This window comes from Scomber scombrus, chromosome 23 (genome assembly GCF_963691925.1).
Source record: "Scomber scombrus chromosome 23, fScoSco1.1, whole genome shotgun sequence".
Classification (NCBI taxonomy): domain Eukaryota; kingdom Metazoa; phylum Chordata; class Actinopteri; order Scombriformes; family Scombridae; genus Scomber; species Scomber scombrus.
In genome coordinates, this window is record NC_084992.1 from 2288294 (window position 1) to 2306039 (window position 17746).

The following is a 17746-nucleotide window of genomic DNA, read 5'->3' on the forward strand; positions in this document are numbered from 1 at the left end:
CTGCTGCAATCTTGTTTATTGATTAATATCTTTACTTTTTGGTATTTTAAAAAAAGAAAAAAGCTTTCATTGTTAAAGCGATGGTTCGGCGTAATTTCGACCTAGCGTCATATGCACCATGAGGTCTATCTAATCACCGGCTCAGCCCTTTTTTTTTTTTCTTTTTTTTTTCAACGATGTTTACAGCTTTAGCATTAGCAGCAGAGTAAAAGTCATCAGGTAAGTGTTATTTTAATAAACTCCTGGTGTACTTACAAACTTTCCAATGCAAGTATTTATGAGTAAAGACCCTATTTGTACTACTGTAGAAGTTTGATAACAACCCAGGCATTATTAGTGGAGTAATTGACGAGATACACTGGTGGGTCCATTAGCGCTTGTACTAAGCCATTCGGCTGATGGCTCTAACTCCACTATTTTGCGACCAAATGAAAAAAAAGGGGCTGAGGCTGTGATAGACCTCATGGTGCATATGACGCTAGGTCGAAATTACGCCGAACCATCGCTTTAAGTACCCACCCAATGTATTTTGAATGATCTATTTCTAAACAGTTTACACTTTGAGCATTATATACCTGTTTTAAACAATAACACAAATAATTGCCAGCAAAATTAATATAGAATTAAAGTTCCTGTAAAAAGTGTTACCCATTTAATCCTCTTTTTTTCTGACCTCAGAACTCCAGAATGGTTTGCCTCAAAGATGGACTCATCCTTAAGTCTCAGCTCAGTCACACTGTGATCCTCCTTCTACTGACAAACTCTTGTAGAGGTAACTTTCACAAAACTCAGCTTTTACTACAATGCTCTACGGCAGTGAAATAATTCTGCTAACATGAGTTAGCTCTGATAGCAGGATTTAAAACCTGATATTTGTATTTCCAGGTCAGTCTCAGGAGGTTGGACCATCTCATCAGATTGTAGCATTTCTGGGTGATGATATTATCTTGCCATGCAAGCCTGAACCTGCCGTGGACTCTGTTTCCAATAGTCTGGAATGGGGAAGACGTGACCTGGATCCCAGATTTGTCCATGTCAGGTATAATGGTGGAGACATTTTGGATGGCCAAAACCCATCCTACAAAGGAAGAACGTCAATGCCCATTGAGAAATTGAAGCATGGAGACCTTTCACTCACACTTTCTGATGTGAAATTCTCTGATAATGGAACATATCGATGCTACATTCCGTCAGAGGGCACACAATCTACTGTTCAGCTTGTTGTTGGTAAGTGGGCATAATCATAATAATTTTACATGTTATATGTTCATATTGCTGCCACATTTTCAATGTATGTGAGTAGAGATACAGACCTACATGTTAAAGTAACAGAGAGAAGACTATCCCTAGTGCATGAGTTTACATATTTAGGCATCATAGAAGATTCAGTACTCGCATTCCACGCAGAAGTTAAAGTTGTGAACACAATAATATTCAATTTGACAAATTAACACAATTTTAGACACATTAACTACCAAGGCCTCAAAGTTGTACATCAATACCATAATTCTGTGTACAGAGGACCAGAGTATATCGAGGATGTTATTATTCTCTTACACCTCTCGATCAGAATCTTTGCCCATTCTTCATGTGCAAAAGCCTCTAGCTCAGTGATGTTTGATGGCTTCAGTGCTGAAACTGCCTTCTTTAAATCCCACCAAAGATTTTCAATCATATTTAAATCTGGGGACTGAGAAGGCCACTCCAGGACGTTCCATGATCTATTAAGTATTTTGATCGATTGACAGCCCTAATATCTATCTATCTATCTATCTATCTATCTATCTATCTATCTATCTATCTATCTATCTATCTATCTATCTATCTATCTATCTATCTATCTATCTATCTATCTATCTATCTATCTATCTATCTATCTATCTATCTATCTATCTATCTATCTATCTATCTATATACTAACATGATGAGTGCCAAACTTATCGTGCATAGATGGCATCTAGAGTTTTATCTGCATTGCAGATTTGTGAATTTCTACTCTCTCTCATCATCAGGTTCTGTCTCCTCACCTGTAATAGCAGAGATAAACATAAACACCAGCGCAGTGGTGTTACAGTGTGAGTCTAAAGGCTGGTATCCAGAGCCTGATGTTCTCTGGCTGGATAGTGAGGGAAACCTCCTCTCTGCTGGACCTACAGAGACAGTCAGAGGTCCTGATGGTCTCTATACTGTCAGCAGCAGAGTGACTGTGGAGAAGAGACACAGCAACAGAATCATCTGTAGAGTCCAACAGAACAACATCAACCAGACCAGAGAGACACACATCGACATTTCAGGTGTCTTTTTTATTTTATCACTAATATGCTCTCCTTTATGCACTTAAATGTTTCAAATACTAATGTTTCCTTTTTATTTATTATCATTTTAGCTGACTGCCTCATGATACCATCAAGTTTTGCTGCTCGTATCATCATTGTCCTCACTGCTTGCCTCATCTGGTCTCTTCCATCTGTGTTTGTTGTGTGGAAATGTTACAAAACTGGTAAGACAGAAATTCAATGTCAAAACACATGTCAATGTCTTTCTCCTTATATGTATATATTAGGGCGTATATATATATGTATATATATATATATGTAAATATATATATGTGTAAATATATATATATATATATATACACACTAAGAGTATGTATACATATACATACTCTGAGTGGTCAGTGACTTGAAGCCACTTTGTTTGTGTCCATGTGGTTTAGTCAAATGTAGCTCAGCTCTCAGCTGTGTCCAGGTATTGGGTAATACAGGTAGACAAATACCCATGTAACCACTCAGGGATCTAGAATAGGGAGCTAGGCGGAGTCATATATTTATGGGTAGATACATATGTGTATATACCACTTTGCATGTCACAGGAGTGCTGATGCTTTGCCAGATTTTTGTTTTGCTTGGGATCTGACATATAAATATAGTTAAGCAAAGGTAAAATGAAAAGAGATATTTAATCGAGATATTAAAGTCAAGTGAGTTCAAATAAGGTACATGTTCTTATGCAACTTCTTCAGTCAATTTAATGATATGTTTTCAGATTCATTATAGTTTTGTGTGCTTCTGTGAACTTTCACTTAAATGATTTCCTGCTTCTACATTCACACAGAGACTGAGGAGCAACAAAAAGATGAAACCGAACACCAGCTTTTGGTAGAAAACAAGAAGGAGGAGCTAAAAGCCAAACTGGATGAAGAGTTCCAAAAGAATAAAAAAGAGGAGACAGACTTGGAGCAGGTGGTTAACACATTGACAGAATATAGGAAGGAACTGCAGAACCAGAAAGATCAACTCAAACATCAACACAGTGAGACAGAAAGAAAATGTGTTGAAATTGAGAAGAAGCTTCAGTCAGTGAAAGAAGAAACAGAAAGTGACATAGTGGAGGGATTCTTAAAACTGAAAGAAATCATAATGGAGGTAAAAAATAGTCTGCATCAGAGAAAAGCAGAAAGTGAGAAACTAGCACAGAACTCATCTGAGCTAATGAACAATACAAATACTGTGTTTGACAAAGTGACAGACAGGAAGACGACAGTAGAGAACAACATGAAGAAAATCAGAGAACAGCAGCAGGAGATAAGAATTAGAGAACAGACAGCAAACTCGATTAATCAAGATCAGATGGATCACAATGACAACTGAATCTAACTTTTTAATTATTAATGTTTTCAGAGTTTTGCTTTAAAGACCAGTGAATTCAGACATTTTCTTCGAATCACATTAAATAAGTCATAAATGTATTTCTAAATAATGTGTAAAAAGCATTTCAACCATTTAGATTTGAATTGTGGAGCGCACACTACTACAGTCTACAGTTAGCCAGCCACCGAGCTAGCCGCCGAGCTAGCCGCCGAGCTAGCAGCCGAGTTAGCAGCTGAGCAGCAGAAAGCTCTCAGACCTAGCGTCCATGTTTCTGGTAGAGGTGGTGACTTTGATTGACAGGTGACACTCGGTAGGGGGCGGGGCTTCAGCGAACTTGAAGGGCACTCCAACAGCGTTTGGGAGCAGAGAAAGAGGCAGACTTTTACACAACTTTGAAGCCTTATTTCATATATTTGGCGATTTTTTTAATCATTCAAATTTGGCAGGGTGGTTAACAACACACTTTTCTGTGGTATGTCAAACTCAGAACACATATTTATTCTTACTTTACACAGACTTTAATCAAAGTTAGGCTTAGAGTAGCTGGACAGCCGAACAATGAGCTGAAACTCACTATAAAGCTCTGTAAAGCTGAGAGGAGCTGTTACCTGGTTCATGACTACGAGACACAATTTACACAGTGACAGATAAGAAATCATTATAAAAAACATATAGATCATAGATACAAAATGAAGCTATTTGTATGAAACAGTTTTTTGTACTGATTTGCATTGATTTTCCTGTTTAACGACTGTAAGGTTTAATTCTGTCTGTTTTTATGCACAGCTCTACTGTAATATAGTTAAGTTTAACTTTCATTCCCAACAGATTATTGTTTGTTGGATTTTTTTTTTTTTTAAGAAAAAAAAGTAATAATTGTTTTTTTCTTTTTTGGATCATATTGTAATGTGCCTATTTTAAATATATTTTGATATTTTGTGGTACGAACATTAAAGGTTGGAAAAATGGAAAAAAATGTTATGATGGATTTCCAGAAAAGAGTAAAGTAAATATAATAATAATACATGTCATTGTATAGCTCTCCCTTTATTAAGATTTATCTCATTAATGAACCATTAATTACATTTCTTCATATTTTGATTATTTCTGTGAACATAAAATTAATGTGAACAACCTCTGTATTTTGTGATCTTTCTAATAATGTTTATTATCTTGATATGTTGATATGTATTATTTTATTATAAAAGACATCAAAGATTCACAAAGTTGCATTGAAATCAAAATATGTGAACTTGGTTCTGGGTGAAAGAGCCAAACCCAGAGTTAAACACCCAGACATTAAAAAAGTATGAAATAATTAAAAGTCACTTGCAGTACAAAACAGACATAAATTCAGTAAAGAATCAAATTATTTTAAACACATACAAATTACCATTATATGGTTGTATTGTTCTGGTGGGTTAGGGTCCTCAAGACACACAACACACACGTCCTGGCAGACGCTGTGGGATTCAAAATAAAGGACATCAACATTTAACACAAAATACAAAGTCACTGTCAGTGGCCATATTCACGGCACTTACACACCTTAAACAGCTCATGAGACTTTCTGATTTTTTTCATCAGGGCCATTACTATGCAGTACCTTGACCACCAGTAGCGCTGCCTGAACAGCCCAGACAGGGCAGCCACTTCACTTCTGAATCAGTGCAACACCATCAATGAACAGAGCAGGGTGCACACCTTCAAACAACTCTGAGTAAAGCACTTCTCTCTCATTAAAAAATCCTCAATTTAGAAATAGGTAAATCTATTTCAGAAGACATCTCCTACTTTACTGTAAAGTCCATTCTCAGTGTTTGGCTTTAGATTTGCAAAAGTGTAAGTATATATTGTATAAGGACTACTTGTGATGATGAAAAACCGTTAAGGCCCACCAAATCAGATTTTCAATGAACTCAAATTAACTCTACACTTTCAGGAGATTAATATGAAAACAGCTTTGCAGTTTTAAACTCAAACATACATCTTTCTGCACAGTGGAGCTCAAACATTCAACTGTAGGAAGAAGAAGCAAAGTGCATTTCTGGGTGGACACAGACTTCAAAGTAACGATTAAAGATTCCTTTTATTGTCATCATTACCTGAAGATCCATATTATAAATTTGAAATTAAGTGATTTTAGTGGGTTTTTCAAGATTAATTGGCACTGGCCTTAAAAAAAGTCATGTGGTGTGACCATGATTCATCTTGAAATAAATTAATTTACTTAACACGCTTCACATCTTCACATCAGTTTTCAGTAATATTAAGTGTTTGGAAACAAAGTATTTGCATTCTTTAAAAACGTTTGTAAATGATGATCTTTTATTTATATAAGACATTTCAAGATTAATCATGGTCGCACCAAAAGACTTTTTTTAAGGCCAGTGCCAATTCATCTTGAAAAACCCACTAAAATCCCTTTCAAATTATAATATGAATTTTCAGGTACACAACATTCTGAATGTTTGAACTACTGCATTAGATATGCTTGTTTTTATTATTCTAAAATTGAGTTGTTGAAAATCCTTATACGTCATTGACCCATATTCTTCAGCTCAGACTGATGTTTGTGTCAAATTCTTGTTTGTCTTTCATACATTAGTGTTTACTTTAACCATAACACAAAAAACAAGTATTATTGTAAGATTTAAAAGTGAAGTTAATGTATACGTTAAGTTAATTTATACATTATTTACAATATTTACGCAGTTATGTAGTTATATATTTGTGTTTTATTATTTACATATTTACAGATTCAGATATCTACTTTTGAAACCGTTAAACAGTCTCCTGAATCTGCTTCTGTGGTTTTACAGTTACATGTGCCTAGGTCTGGGTTGTTCCTGGCCTCTGATTGGTTGGGTTAGTCACCTGGGGGTTAGAGACAAGGAAATGTGGTGGTTGTTGTTCTCTGATGCCGGGAGCTACAGTAAAGTCTTGTCTAAAAGTCATCTGTTTCCATCCTGCTGTTTTCTCTTGAGTGTCCAAATATCACCTGTCGAACCCTCACGTTACATTATTATTGTGCAGGTGCAGTTAACTGACATCTCTACACTGCAGAAATAACCCACACAGGAAATAAAGGTCATACAGTCTGCAGCAGGACAACATGACTGTTAGCAGCAAGACGTTTTGGCAGTATTATTATAAGATCATGTTTTACATGACCTGGACACACCTTTTGTTGTACTGAAGAAGTAGTGATATTAAACAGCAGAGTTCCTTGTAGTTATACATTAACTTCTGCACAGATTAGAATACAGGAACAGATTATTATCACCACTGAAGGTCAGTCTGGAAGCAGGTCGAAGTGCAGTTATTTTTTTATTTTAGGGACTTTGGCTGCAAACCAGAGCAACAGCAGGTATGCGCATTTTATTAAATAATTATACTTTATTTTAAATCATACCAGCGGTCTTACTAACTTTTGATTTAAAAGAATGTGTCAATTACATATTGTGGAGCTAAACTGGCTATTTACACAATTGTAAGTTAAACTAGTTTTATTAATTCATGTGTATTTTACTCAGTGCAACAAAATAAATGTCACATTTCAATTTTAATTGCTTAAAATCACATGTGACATTAAGTGAAACTAGTTCTCACTCTATTAAACCATGGAGGGAAACAGCTTTTTCTGTTGATGATGGTACAAGAAAAATATAAGAATGGTGGATGAATTTGAACTTTTAGTCAAGATTTTTTATTTTTTTATTGATTGAGAGATTTTGACCTTAAGGACAAAGAAGTCCAAACGATTGCTTCATTTATCTGACAAACTGCCGCTCCTTCTTGCTCCTCGATTTTTCCTTATTGTTAATGTCTTAATGTATTTGTTGTGCATTTCCCTGACTCAGTGACAACACAAATGTGCCCTTTGTTGAAAAAATATATATTATGGCACTTTTTCTACCTTTTCATTTCAATAAAATGTGTCAATTGCATATTGCAAAGAAAAAGTGTGTTACACATTAGTTCCTTACGCAGTGTTGCCCACTCTGCGTTTCCAACTGCATGTGGTCTGTTTCTATTTACCAGGTTTGACACTTTTTTGTATCTTGTCTTTAAAAATTGTGTTTATTTTACTGATTGCAGCTAATCAAATTTCCCTTTTCAGTCAAAACCAATAATCATTTATGGCAAATTCTAGTATGTCACATGAAAAAGCTAAACAAGCGTTTCGCAATTGTAAATGAAACTGGTTCTAAGTCTAAGATTAAACCATGGAGGTCACACCTTTATTCTGTTGACAATTACAAAAAAAGAAAAAATCTACTGAAAAGTTAAAAGATTTTTAATTACTTTTATGAACTTTTTTGAAAGAATAACTTTGGATTTATGTTTCTTCCAAGTCAACGGCTGCTTCATTTATCTGTGTAATTACGTCACCTACTTGGTATTTGTTATTCACTTTTAGTAACTCAGAGATACAGCAGGCGAGAATATAGAAATGGTGCTGCAATTTGCTAAAAAATATAGGAATATATATGAATCTGTTACAATGCAACAGCTCATATTGTCTGAACTGTAAGAGAAACTAGTTTGCACACCAATACTGAACCATGAAGGGAAAACTGTTTTCTACTGACAATGGTACAACTAATGATGAGGTCAGAAGGACAAATATATGCACTGCCAATCAGTCTCCATTTTCTGTTAAATTTACAGGTATTTAAAAAATATTGTTTTAGGAAATTTTACAGAAATGCTGCTGCAATCTTTTTAATTGATTAATATCTTTACTTTTTATGTATTTTAAAAAAAGAAAAAAGCTTTCATTGTTAAAGCGATGGTTCGGCGTAATTTCGACCTAGTGTCATATGCACCATGAGGTTTATCTAATCACCGGCTCAGCCCTTTCTTTCATTTGGTCACAAAATAGTGGAGTCGAAATCTTGCGCGATCACTCAAATCCTGTGTGGTCGTGCGAGATCCCGCACAGATCTCAGGAACTTTAATTCTATATTAATTTTGCTGGCAATTATTTGTGTTATTGTTTAAAACAGGTATATAATGCTCAAAGTGTAAACTGTTTAGAAATAGATCATTCAAAATACATTGAGTGGGTACTTAAAGCGATGGTTCGGCGTAATTTCGACCTAGCGTCATAAGCACCATGAGGTTTATCTAATCACAGCCTCAGCCCTTTTTTTTCATTTGGTCACAAAATAGTGGAGTCGAAATCTCGCGCAACCACTGAAATACTGTGTGGTCGCACGAGATCCCGCACAGCACATCTAGAGATCTGTGCGGGATCTCACAGATTTCCACGATGTTTACAGCTTTAGCAGTAGCAGAAGAGTAAAAGCCATCAGGTAAGTGTTTTTTTTAATAAAATCCTGGTGTACTTACAAACTTTCCAATGCATGGATTTATGAGTAAAGACCCTATTTGTACTACTGTAGAAGTTTGATAACAACCCAGGCATTATTAGTGGAGTAATTGACGAGATACACTGGTGGGTCCGTTAGCGCTTGTACTAAGCCATTCGGCTGATGGCTCTAACTCCACTATTTTGCGACCAAATGAAAAAAAAGGGGCTGAGGCTGTGATAGACCTCATGGTGCATATGACGCTAGGTCGAAATTACGCCGAACCATCGCTTTAAGTACCCACCCAATGTATTTTGAATGATCTATTTCTAAACAGTTTACACTTTGAGCATTATATACCTGTTTTAAACAATAACACAAATAATTGCCAGCAAAATTAATATAGAATTAAAGTTCCTGTAAAAAGTGTTACCCATTTAATCCTCTTTTTTTCTGACCTCAGAACTCCAGAATGGTTTGCCTCAAAGATGGACTCATCCTTAAGTCTCAGCTCAGTCACACTGTGATCCTCCTTCTACTGACAAACTCTTGTAGAGGTAACTTTCACAAAACTCAGCTTTTACTACAATGCTCTACGGCAGTGAAATAATTCTGCTAACATGAGTTAGCTCTGATAGCAGGATTTAAAACCTGATATTTGTATTTCCAGGTCAGTCTCAGGAGGTTGGACCATCTCATCAGATTGTAGCATTACTGGGTGATAACATTATTTTGCCATGCCATCCTCAACCTGCTGTGGACTCTGTTTCCAATAGTCTGGAATGGGGAAGACTTGACCTGGAACCCAGATTTGTCCATGTCAGGTATAATGGTGGAGACCTTTTGTCTGACCAAAACCCATCCTACAAAGGAAGAACGTCAATGCCCATTGAGAAATTGAAGCATGGAGACCTTTCACTCACACTCTCCAATGTGAAATTCTCTGATAATGGAACATACCAATGCTACATTCCCAAAGAGGGCAAAACATCTACTGTCCAGCTTGTTGTTGGTAAGTGGGCATAATCATAATAATTGTACATGTTATATGTTCATATTGCTGCCACATTTTCAATGTATGTGAGTAGAGATACAGACCTACATGTTAAAATAACAGAGAGAAGACTATCCCTAGTGCATGAGTTTACATATTTAGGCATCATATAAGATTCAGTACTCGCATTCAACACAGAAGTTAAAGTTGTGAACACAATAATATTCAATTTGACAAATTAACACATTTTTAGACACATTAACTACCAAGGCCTCAAAGTTGTACATCAATGCCATAATTCTGTGTACAGAGGACCAGAGTATATCGAGGATGTTATTATTCTTTTACACCTCTCGATCAGAATCTTTGCCCATTCTTCATGTGCAAAAGCCTCTAGCTCAGTGATGTTTGATGGCTTCAGTGCTGAAACTGCCTTCTTTAAATCCCACCAAAGATTTTCAATCATATTTAAATCTGGTGACTGAGAAGGTCACTCCAGGACGTTCCATGATCTATTAAGTATTGTAATCGATTGACAGCCCTAATATCTATCTATCTATCTATCTATCTATCTATCTATCTATCTATCTATCTATCTATCTATCTATCTATCTATCTATCTATCTATCTATCTATCTATCTATCTATCTATCTATCTATCTATCTATCTATCTATCTATATACTAACATGATGAATGCCAAACTTATCGTGCATAGATGGCGTCTAGAGTTTTATCTGCATTGCAGATTTGTGAATTTCTCCTCTCTCATCATCAGGTTCTGTCTCCTCACCTGTAATAGTAGAGATAAACTTAAACACCAGCGCAGTGGTGTTACAGTGTGAGTCTAAAGGCTGGTATCCAGAGCCTGATGTGCTCTGGCTGGACAGTGAGGGAAACCTCCTCTCTGCTGGACCTACAGAGACAGTCAGAGGTCCTGATGGTCTCTATACTGTCAGCAGCAGAGTGACTGTGGAGAAGAGACACAGCAATAGAATCACCTGTAGAGTTGAACAGCACAACATCAACCAGACCAGAGAGACACACATCGACATTCCAGGTGTCTTTTTTATTTTATCACTAATATGCTCTCCTGTATGCCCTCAAATGTTTCAAATACTCTGTATGCCTTTTTATTTATTATCATTTTAGCTGACTGCATCATGATACCATCAAGTTTTGCTGCTCGTATCATCATTGTCCTCACTGCTTGCCTCATCTGGTCTCTTCCATCTGTGTTTGTTGTGTGGAAATGTTACAAAACTGGTAAGACAGAAATTCAATGTCAAAACACATGTCAATGTCTTTCTCCTTATATGTATATATTAGGGCGTAATAACGCATTGACGCAAATTCATTTTAACAGTGTTATTAACACGCACTGTACTTTGCTCTTATTACATTCTTCTGTGCTGTGTGTGTGTGTGTGTGTGTGTGTGTGTGTGTGTGTGTGTGTGTGTGTGTGTGTGTGTGTAGTGTAGTTACTATCATATGTGACAGCAGATTTTTGGAGCATGTAGTATTTCATTATTCTGGATTGTTTCAGTAATAATAAACATTTGCATAAAGCAGCATATGTGTCCACTCCCATGTTAATAAGAGTATTAAAGACTTGAAAAGTATCCCCTTAAAGTACAAATGCGATTAATCACAAGCTAACTCATGACAGCCTTAGTGTATATATATATATATATATATATATATATATATATTTATACATTTACAGAGTATGTATACATATACATACTCTCAGTGAAGCCACTTTGTTTGTGTCCATGTGGTTTAGTCAAATGTAGCTCAGCTCTCAGCTGTGTCCAGGTATTGGGTAATACAGGTAGACAAATACCCATGTAACCACTCAGGGATCTAGAATAGGGAGCTAGGCGGAGTCATATATTTATGGGTAGATACATATGTGTATATACCACTTTGCATGTCACAGGAGTGCTGATGCTTTGCCAGATTTTTGTTTTGCTTGGGATCTGACATATAAATATAGTTAAGAAAAGGTAAAATGAAAAGAGATATTTAATCGAGATATTAAAGTCAAGTGAGTTCAAATAAGGTACATGCTCTCATGCAACTTCTTCAGTCAATTTAATGATATGTTTTCAGATTCATTATAGTTTTGTGTGCTTCTGTGAACTTTCACTTAAATGATTTCCTGCTTCTACATTCACACAGAGACTGAGGAGCAACAAAAAGATGAAACCGAACAGCTGCTTTTGGTAGAAAACAAGAAGGAGGAGGAAAAAGCCAAACTGGATGAAAAGTTCCAAAAGAATAAAAAAGAGGAGACAGACTTGGAGCAGGTGGTAAACACATTGACAGAATATAGGAAGGAACTGCAGAACCAGAAAGATCAACTCAAACATCAACACAGTGAGACAGAAAGAAAATGTGTTGAAATTGATATGAAGCTACAGTCAGTGAACGAAAAAACAGAAAGTGACATAGTGGAGGGATTCTTAAAACTGAAAGAAATCATAATGGAGGTAAAAAATAGTCTGCGTCAGAGAAAAGCAGAAAGTGAAAAACTAGCACAGAACTCATCTGAGCTAATGAACAAAACAAATACTGTGTTTAACAAAGTGACAGGCAGGAAGACGACAGTAGAGAACAACATGAAGAAAATCAGAGAACAGCAGCAGGAGATAAGAATTAGAAAACAGACAGCAAACTCGATTTATCAAGATCAGATGGATCACAATGACAACTGAATCTAACTTTTTAATTATTAATGTTTTCAGAGTTTTGCTTTAAAGACTGTGTAAAGTGAATTCAGACATTTTCTTCTAATCACATTAAATAAGTCATAAATGTATTTCTAAATAAGGTGTAAAAAGCATTTCAACCATTTAGATTTGAATTGTGGAGCGCACAATACTACAGTCTACAGTTAGCCAGCCACCGAGCTAGCCGCCGAGCTAGCAGCCGATTTAGCCACAGAGTTAGCAGCTGAGCAGCAGAAAGCTCTCAGACCTAGCGTCCATGTTTCTGGTAGAGGTGGTGACTTTGATTGACAGGTGACACTCGGTAGGGGGCGGGGCTTCAGCGGACTCGGCGGGCACTGCCACAGCGTTTGGGAGCAGAGAAAGAGGCAGACTTTTACAAAACTTTGAAGCCTAATTTCATATATTTGGCGATTTTTTTAATCATTCAAATTTGGCAGGGTGGTTAACAACACACTTTTCTGTGGTATGTCAAACTCAGAACACATATTTATTCTTACTTTACACAGACTTTAATCAAAGTTAGGCTTAGAGTAGCTGGACAGCCGAACAATGAGCTGAAACTCACTATAAAGCTCTGTAAAGCTGAGAGGAGCTGTTACCTGGTTCATGACTACGAGACACAATTTACACAGTGACAGATAAGAAATCATTATAAAAAACATATAGATCATAGATACAAAATTAAGCTATTTGTATGAAACAGTTTTTTGTACTGATTTGCATTGATTTTCCTGTTTAACGACTGTAAGGTTTAATTCTGTCTGTTTTTATGCACAGCTCTACTGTAATATAGTTAAGTTTAACTTTCATCCCCAACAGATTATTGTTTGTTGGATTTAAAAATTGTTGGATTTTTTTTTTTTAAAGAAAAAAAAGTAATAATTTGTCTTTTTTGGATCATATTGTAATGTGCCTATTTTAAATATATTTTAATATTTTGTGATACGAACATTAAAGGTTGGAAAAGTGGAAAAAATGTTATGATGGATTTCCAGAAAAGAGTAAAGTAAATATAATAATAATACATTTCATTGTGTCGCTCTCCCTTTATTAAGATTTATCTCATTAATGAACCATTAATTACATTTCTTCATATTTTGATTATTTCTGTGAACATAAAATTAATGTGAACAACCTCTGTATTTTGTGATCTTTCTAATAATGTATTTTTATCTTGATATGTTGTGGTGATGCACTATGTGTTATTTTATTATATAAGACATCAAAGATTCACAAAGTTGCATTGAAATCAAAATATGTGAACTTGGTTCTGGGTGAAAGAGCCGAACCCAGAGTTAAACACCCAGACATTAAAAAAGAATGAAATAAATAAGTCACTTGCAGTACAAAACAGACATAAATTCAATTAAGAATCACATTATTTTAAACACATACAAATTACCATTATATGGTTGTATTGTTCTGGTGTTATCACAGCTTTTCCTTTTTTTTATAGGATAATACATATCAATGAAAATAAGGCATTTATTAACTGTATAAACCCAACCATCATTTGTTTTGTCATTATTTATAGCAAAATCCCAAAGTGTAGCCCTGCTACATGTGTATGCCAGAGTTCTTTTATTTCACTTCTATTACAGTGTTTAAAATTATTAAGACATTGTTAAAATACTAAGTAGACGTCTTTAGGCCAGAGTAAAGCAGAAAGGATTATATGCAACCTGAAGACAGTATCCAGCTGCCAACGAGTCCTTGACGTGGCAGACGCTGTGGGTCCTGGCAGACGCTGTGGGATTCAAAATAAAGGACATCAACATTTAACACAAAATACAAAGTCACTGTCAGTGGCCATATTCACGGCACGTACACACCTTAAACAGCTCATGAGACTTTCTGATTTTTTTCTCAGGAGATTAATATGAAAACAGCTTTGCAGTTTTAAACTCAAACATACATCTTTCTGCACAGTGGAGCTCAAACATTCAACTGTAGGAAGAAGAAGCAAAGTGCATTTCTGGCTGGACACAGACTTCAAAGTAACGATTAAAGATTCCTTTTATTGTCATCATTACCTGAAGATCCATATTATAAATTTGAAATTAAGTGATTTTAGTGGGTTTTTCAAAATTAATTGGCACTGGCCTTAAAAAAAGTCATGTGGTGTGACCATGATTCATCTTGAAATAAATTAATTTACTTAACACGCTTCACATCTTCACATCAGTTTTCAGTAATATTAAGTGTTTGGAAACAAAGTATTTGCATTCTTTAAAAATGTTTGTAAATGATGATCTTTTATTTATATAAGACATTTCAAGATGAATCATGGTCGCACCAAAAGACTTTTTTTAAGGCCAGTGCCAATTCATCTTGAAAAACCCACTAAAATCACTTTCAAATTGTAATATGAATTTTCAGGTACACAACATTCTGAATGTTTGAACTACTGCATTAGATATGCTTGTTTTTATTATTCTAAAATTGAGTTGTTGAAAATCCTTATACGTCATTGACCCATATGCTTCAGCTCAGACTGATGTTCGTGTCAAATTCTTGTTTGTCTTTCATACATTAGTCTTTACTTTAACCATAACACAAAAAACAAGTATTATTGTAAGATTTAAAAGTGAAGTTAATGTATACGTTAAGTTAATTTATACATTATTTACAATGTTTACGCAGTTATGTAGTTAAATATTTGTGTTTTATTATTTACATATTTACAGTTTCAGATATCTACTTTTGAAACCGTTAAACAGTCTCCTGAATCTGCTTCTGTGGTTTTACAGTTACATGTGCCTAGGTCTGGGTGGTTCCTGGCCTCTGATTGGTTGGGTTAGTCAACTTGGGGGTAGAGACAAGGAAATGTGGTGGTTGTTGTTCTCTGATGCCGGGAGCTACAGTAAAGTCTTGTCTAAAAGTCATCTGTTTCCAATCCCTCTGTTTTCTCTTGAGTGTCCAAATATCACCTGTCGAACCCTCACGTTACATTATTATTGTGCAGGTGCAGCTAACTGACATCTCTACACTGCAGAAATAACCCACACAGGAAATAAAGGTCATACAGTCTGCAGCAGGACAACATGACTGTTAGCAGCAAGACGTTTTGGCAGTATTATTATAAGATCATGTTTTACATGACCTGGACACACCTCTTGTTGTACTGAAGAAGTAGTGATATTAACAGCAGAGTTCCTTGTAGTTATACATTAACTTCTGCACAGATTAGAATACAGGAACAGATTATTATCACCACTGAAGGTCAGTCTGGAAGCAGGTCGAAGTGCAGTTATTTTTTTATCTTAGGGACTTTGGCTGCAAACCAGAGCAACAGCAGGTATGCACATTTTATTAAATAATTATACTTTATTTTAAATCATACCAGCGCTCTTACTAACTTTTGATTTAAAAGAATGTGTCAATTACATATTGTGGAGCTAAACTGGCTATTTACACAATTGTAAGTTAAACTAGTTTTATTAATTCATGTGTATTTTACTCAGTACAACAAAATAAATGTCACATTTCAATTTTAATGGCTTAAAATCACATCTGACATTAAGTGAAACTAGTTCTCACTCTATTAAACCATGGAGGGAAACAGCTTTTTCTGTTGATGATGGTACAAGAAAAATATAAGAATGGTGGATGAATTTGAACTTTTAGTCAAGATTTTTTATTTTTTTATTGAGTGAGAGATTTTGACCTTAAGGACAAAGAAGTCCAAACGATTGCTTCATTTATCTGACAAACTGCCGCTCCTTCTTGCTCCTCGATTTTTCCTTATTGTTAATGTCTTAATGTATTTGTTGTGCATTTCCCTGACTCAGTGACAACAGAAATGTGCCCTTTGTTGAAAAAATATATATTATGGCACTTTTTCTACCTTTTCATTTCAATAAAATGTGTCAATTGCATATTGCAAAGAAAAAGTGTGTTACACATTGCTTCTTTACGCAGTGTTGCCCACTCTGTGTTTCCAACTGCATGTGGTCTGTTTCTATTTACCAGGTTTGACACTTTTTTGTATCTAGTCTTTAAAAATGGTGTCTATTTTACTGATTGGAGCTAATCAAATTTCCCTTTTCAGTCAAAACCAATAATCATTTATGGCAAATTCTAGTATGTCACATGAAAAAGCTACACAAGCGTTTCGCAATTGTAAATGAAACTGGTTCTAAGTCTAAGATTAAACCATCGAGGTCACACCTTTATTCTGTTGACAATTACAAAAAAAAAAAATCTACTAAAAAGTTAAAATGTTGGATAAATGAGGCAAGATTTTTAATTACTTTTATGAACTTTTTTGAAAGAATAACTTTGGATTTATGTTTCTTCAAAGTCAACGGCTGCTTCATTTATCTGTGTAATTACGTCACCTTCTTGGTATTTGTTATTCACTTTTAGCAACTCAGAGATACAGCAGGCGAGAATATAGAAATGGTGCTGCAATTTGCTAAAAAATATAGGAATATATATGAATCTGTTACAATGCAACAGCTCATATTGTCTGAACTGTAAGAGAAACTAGTTTGCACACCAATACTGAACCATGAAGGGAAAACTATATTCTACTGACAATGGTACAACTAATGATGAGGTCAGAAGGACAAATATATGCACTGCCAATCAGTCTCCATTTTCTGTTAAATTTACAGGTATTTAAAAAATATTGTTTTAGGACATTTTACAGAAATGCTGCTGCAATCTTGTTTATTGATTAATATCTTTACTTTTTGGTATTTTAAAAAAAGAAAAAAGCTTTCATTGTTAAAGCGATGGTTCTGCGTAATTTCGACCTAGCGTCATATGCACCATGAGGTCTATCTAATCACCGGCTCAGCCCTTTTTTTTTTTTTTTTTTTTTTCAACGATGTTTACAGCTTTAGCATTAGCAGCAGAGTAAAAGTCATCAGGTAAGTGTTATTTTAATAAACTCCTGGTGTACTTACAAACTTTCCAATGCAAGTATTTATGAGTAAAGACCCTATTTGTACTACTGTAGAAGTTTGATAACAACCCAGGCATTATTAGTGGAGTAATTGACGAGATACACTGGTGGGTCCGTTAGCGCTTATACTAAGCCATT

At 35.3% G+C, this 17746-nt stretch overlaps 2 protein-coding genes across 2 annotated transcripts; both read left to right on the top strand.

Moving 5' to 3' along the window:
• The first annotated feature begins 687 nt into the window (after positions 1–687).
• On the top strand, positions 688–3650 carry LOC134006297 (butyrophilin subfamily 1 member A1-like). The gene is made up of 5 exons (XM_062445383.1): positions 688–772; positions 886–1227; positions 2013–2294; positions 2387–2500; positions 3115–3650. The coding sequence occupies exons 1-5, from the start codon at positions 688–690 to the stop codon at positions 3648–3650; spliced, it is 1359 nt and encodes a 452-aa protein (XP_062301367.1).
• A 5790-nt stretch (positions 3651–9440) lies between these two features.
• LOC134006298 (butyrophilin subfamily 2 member A2-like) lies at positions 9441–11831 on the top strand. Its single transcript, XM_062445384.1, has 4 exons — positions 9441–9525; positions 9639–9980; positions 10740–11056; positions 11748–11831. The coding sequence occupies exons 1-4, from the start codon at positions 9441–9443 to the stop codon at positions 11829–11831; spliced, it is 828 nt and encodes a 275-aa protein (XP_062301368.1).
• The last annotated feature ends 5915 nt before the right edge of the window (positions 11832–17746 follow it).